Genomic DNA, 4,106 nt, shown 5'->3' on the forward strand with positions numbered 1-4,106 from the left:
GCAGCGCGAAACACTCGTTGACTCACTTTGTCAATACATACCCTCCATTTGTGCTGGAGTCACATTGAACAGCCATTCATTCACCATTGTCCACCAAGCATGTGCGTGTGGGGAACACCTCCAATCCCTCCCAACACTATTGCCTCAACCCCCTGACCAAGCAGGTCCACGCTGTGGGGGAAGGGGAGTGGGAACTTAAAACCTGGCCCACCATCCTTCTGTATCCATGCCAGTGGCAACACATAGGTGTACACTATCATAATGTATTCCTACTGCCCCACAAAAAAAAACATTACTGGTCATGCAGATCACTTGTAAAATGCTGAAACTCACACCATGCATGACCATGCTGGTGACATGCACAGACAAAAGGAAGAAGCAGCACATGGCCACATGCTGATTGATGACACATGGCCTCATGTGGTGCCACATGCTATACCACTGCGCCTTCCCAATGCAGTAGTAAAAGGTTCAGGAATCGCCCTATACAGATCACAACTCCATGAAGGACCTTGTGTCACAAAGGAGAGTCTGCATAAAGGAGGGTGCTTGTGTTGCCAGGCCACCATACCCATGGCATCACCACACACGACCCTACCGGCCGGAATGCACAATGTCAGCAACGTCGCAAGGCCATGATGCCAATTGCCCTGTGGTTTTCCAAAGAACTGGGGGATACTGATGGTCGCTTGTATGTGTTGTATTCCCAAACACATGTTGTGTAACTGCTGCAGAAATCGCAGCCACGTTTTACACTGGACATGGGATTGGGGAGTAATACCTCTGTTGGCATGGTGGTTATACGTGGGTTGTATCCATGGGACCACAGAGGGATGACCCAGGATTAAGTGAAGGTGATTCGAATTAGTAGATGCCTGTTCCTCGTTGGGACTAATGCTGGCCGATGGTAATCTTTCTGGGGAAAGGCCTTGTGAGATTTGTAGGCAGCCAGTAGGTTGGGGGTGGAATTGCTAGGTGAGATGCAGGCAGCTAGGCAAGAGGAAAGGAAAGACACTGGGCTTGGCAGGGAGCGTGCCACTGCAGCAGATGCTTGTGCTCAGGCTAGAGAGGATGCCGGACATGCCAGGGAGCAGACCACCGAGCACGCAGCAGCTGCTTGTACCCAGGCTGGAGGGAATGCAGGACAGGCCAGGGAGCAGACCACCGAGCACGCAGCAGCTGCTTGTACCCAGGCTAGAGGGAATGCAGGAAAGGCCAGGGAGCAGACCACCGAGCACGCAGCAGCTGCTTGTACCCAGGCTAGAGGGAATGCAGGACAGGCCATGGAGCAGACCACCGAGCACGCAGCAGCTGCTTGTACCCAGGCTAGAGGGAATGCAGGACAGGCCAGGGAGCAGACCACCGAGCACGCAGCAGCTGCTTGTACCCAGGCTAGAGGGAATGCAGGACAGGCCAGGGAGCAGACCACCGAGCACGCAGCAGCTGCTTGTGCTCAGGCTAGAGAGGATGCCGGACATGCCAGGGAGCAGACCACCGAGCACGCAGCAGCTGCTTGTACCCAGGCTAGAGGGAATGCAGGAAAGGCCAGGGAGCAGACCACCGAGCACGCAGCAGCTGCTTGTACCCAGGCTAGAGGGAATGCAGGACAGGCCAGGGAGCAGACCACCGAGCACGCAGCAGCTGCTTGTGCCCAGGCTAGAGGGAATGCAGGACAGGCCAGGGAGCAGACCACCGAGCATGCAGCAGATGCTTGTGCTCAGGCTAGAGAGGATGCCGGACATGCCAGGGAGCAGACCACCGAGCACGCAGCAGCTGCTTGTACCCAGGCTAGAGGGAATGCAGGACAGGCCAGGGAGCAGACCACCGAGCATGCAGCAGCTGCTGGTACCCAGGCTAGGTAGGGTACTTGCTTGGCCCCAGAAGAGGCCGCCAGGCTGCTTGTCATGCTGCCCGGATCTACTCGGCTGTGCTCTGTCAATTGCCCTACATCAATGCTGCCCTTTGCTGTCGGATGGTGGAAGCCAGCCTGTGCCATGAACAGTCTCACAGATTGCTTTGATTTGGCTACTGATACACCAGAAGCAGTCCTGTGCCAGCATGCAGGAGTTTCTGGGGAGGCGTTCAACATGCACCTCTCCTCAACCTTCCCTTCCTGGGCTCCTGCCGTTGCACAGCAGTCCCCTGTCCCCCAGAAAATCCTGCGGGCTCTACCATTAGCACATTGGGCGCCCAGAAACACCAACAAAACAGGGACCGGCACATAAACAGGAATGGCTGGGGAAGTGAGGCCATGCTCCCAGCTCACCTGTCTTCCCTCCATTTCATCCCTGCCAGGAGTGCCACTGTATCTAATGTGTTCATGTGACAACGCTCAGGCTTGTGTATGACACCCGTTGGACACTCATTTTATTTGGACATACCCAGGATTTGGCTTCAATGGACAGGACCCTTAACAATGGTCTCTTTGGACTCCCCCTGAAAATGTTCCTTTTCTGGATGTTCAACCACACATTGGTCTCTGTCTGTTTTACCCTGCTCACAACCCTAATGGGTCAGCAGTGTCCTGCCTCGCCCTTACCAGTGCCATACACCCATGTGTAGTTCACTGTTAGTTGTAATTTCCTTTGTGACATTCATGCAAAGCAAGGGGTTTGGGAGGAGGGTCATGGCATTTTTCACAGTGATGCGCTCACCTCTATCGAAAGAAGTGATTGACCATCTCCTACAGAACTAACCCATCAACTTTGCCCTGTTGATGCTGCTCCAGACACAGGAAGCCTTTCTTGAGGACCCAAATGCCCGCTGAATGAAGTTGTGGGTGCGTGTGTGGGCAGCATTGTAGCACTGCTGTTTGCACTTCATGGGATTCCAAAGGACTGCCATCGCCCAGGGCTACCCAGCGTCACCTGGGCAGCACAAAGGAAAGGACTGATAGCCAATAGATGTCTTTGCTGTGTAAATCCGCAGACAGTGCTATCCCATGTGGAAATGTAAGTGGAAAGGGCCTTTCTGTGGATGTGAACATGTGAGATGCATGTTGGCGTGTTCCGCGGTAGTGCCAGGAGGTCAGACAAGGCTTGTGCAAGATGTGTATGTGCAGGACAAAGATACATGCTTAGAGGCAGTGTTTGGGAACCCCTTTGTGGCACCACGAGAACACCTGCCTCAGAGCTGCTCTTGAAATGTAGGACTTGGCAGTGGAAACATATTGCTAAGCAATCCACCGGAATGAAGCAAGCACTGGGAGGGGTGCCCCGTGTTATGAAGAATTGCAGAGCTCAGCACTGAACGCTCCCTCTGTCGACCCAGTTCCAGGATGCGTTGTAGAGGGATGCCCTTTTCACTGAGCACGAGACGCCTCAGCTTCTCCGAGTGAATTCCATTTATGATTTGCCTCCTGATTTCCCTTTCAGTGTTCGTAAACTCACACGACATGGCCAGCTTCCTCAGCCTCATGTGGTAGGCGTCGAGAGTCTCATCGGTGGCCTGGATGGTTGTGCAAAAGATAAAGGTTTCATAGTCTGGATTTAGTTGCAGGAGAAAATGTGCTGTTAGAGCGTCCTTCGCACTCCGGTATGCATCTTGGCCGTCATCCACATCCAGGGAGTTAAAGATGCGCAGCACCTCGTCGCCCACACTGAGGAGTAGATGAGCTTTCATTTTTCTGGATGACGTGACGTTCTTACATTCCATGGCCATCTCAAACTTCTGTAGCCATAGCTGCCATCTGGGCCCACTGGACGATGGGTCTGTGAATGGGTCGAATGGTTGGATCAACGTCGACGAACTCCCCTGCGTGCGAGGCGGTGGTGACGCCATAGACAGGTTTGCCGCCATCCTGGACGGTGTGGAGGGTCCAGGGGTAGATGACCCAGTCGCCATGGTGTTGCGGGCGCTTGGTCAACGATTCTCTGCCCTCTGGGTTCGTGCGCGCCCTGTGGTGGGGCAGTGTCCTACCGGCACTTGTATTCCGATGGATTGGCGCCTCGTGGCCTGTGTGCCATGCAGGAGACGTTGTGCAGGTGATGGCCGGGATGACACGAGAAGAGAAGAGAAAAAAAATGTTCACCCCCTGAGGATGAGGTGTGGGAGGGGGATGAAAAGAAAATGTTTTTTTTTTTGAATTTTTTTTTTTTGGGGTGGGG

The 4,106-nt window shown here is 53.9% G+C and overlaps 1 protein-coding gene across 1 annotated transcript; it reads left to right on the forward strand.

The window, feature by feature from the left end:
- The first annotated feature begins 980 nt into the window (after nt 1–980).
- Nucleotides 981–1,862, forward strand: LOC138562546 (uncharacterized). The gene has a single exon (XM_069642785.1). The coding sequence runs from the start codon at nt 981–983 to the stop codon at nt 1,860–1,862; it is 882 nt and encodes a 293-aa protein (XP_069498886.1).
- Nucleotides 1,863–4,106: the final 2,244 nt, after the last annotated feature.

This window comes from Ambystoma mexicanum, chromosome 1p (genome assembly GCF_040938575.1).
Source record: "Ambystoma mexicanum isolate Mex_15411 chromosome 1p, UKY_AmexF1_1, whole genome shotgun sequence".
Taxonomy (NCBI): Eukaryota; Metazoa; Chordata; class Amphibia; order Caudata; family Ambystomatidae; genus Ambystoma; species Ambystoma mexicanum.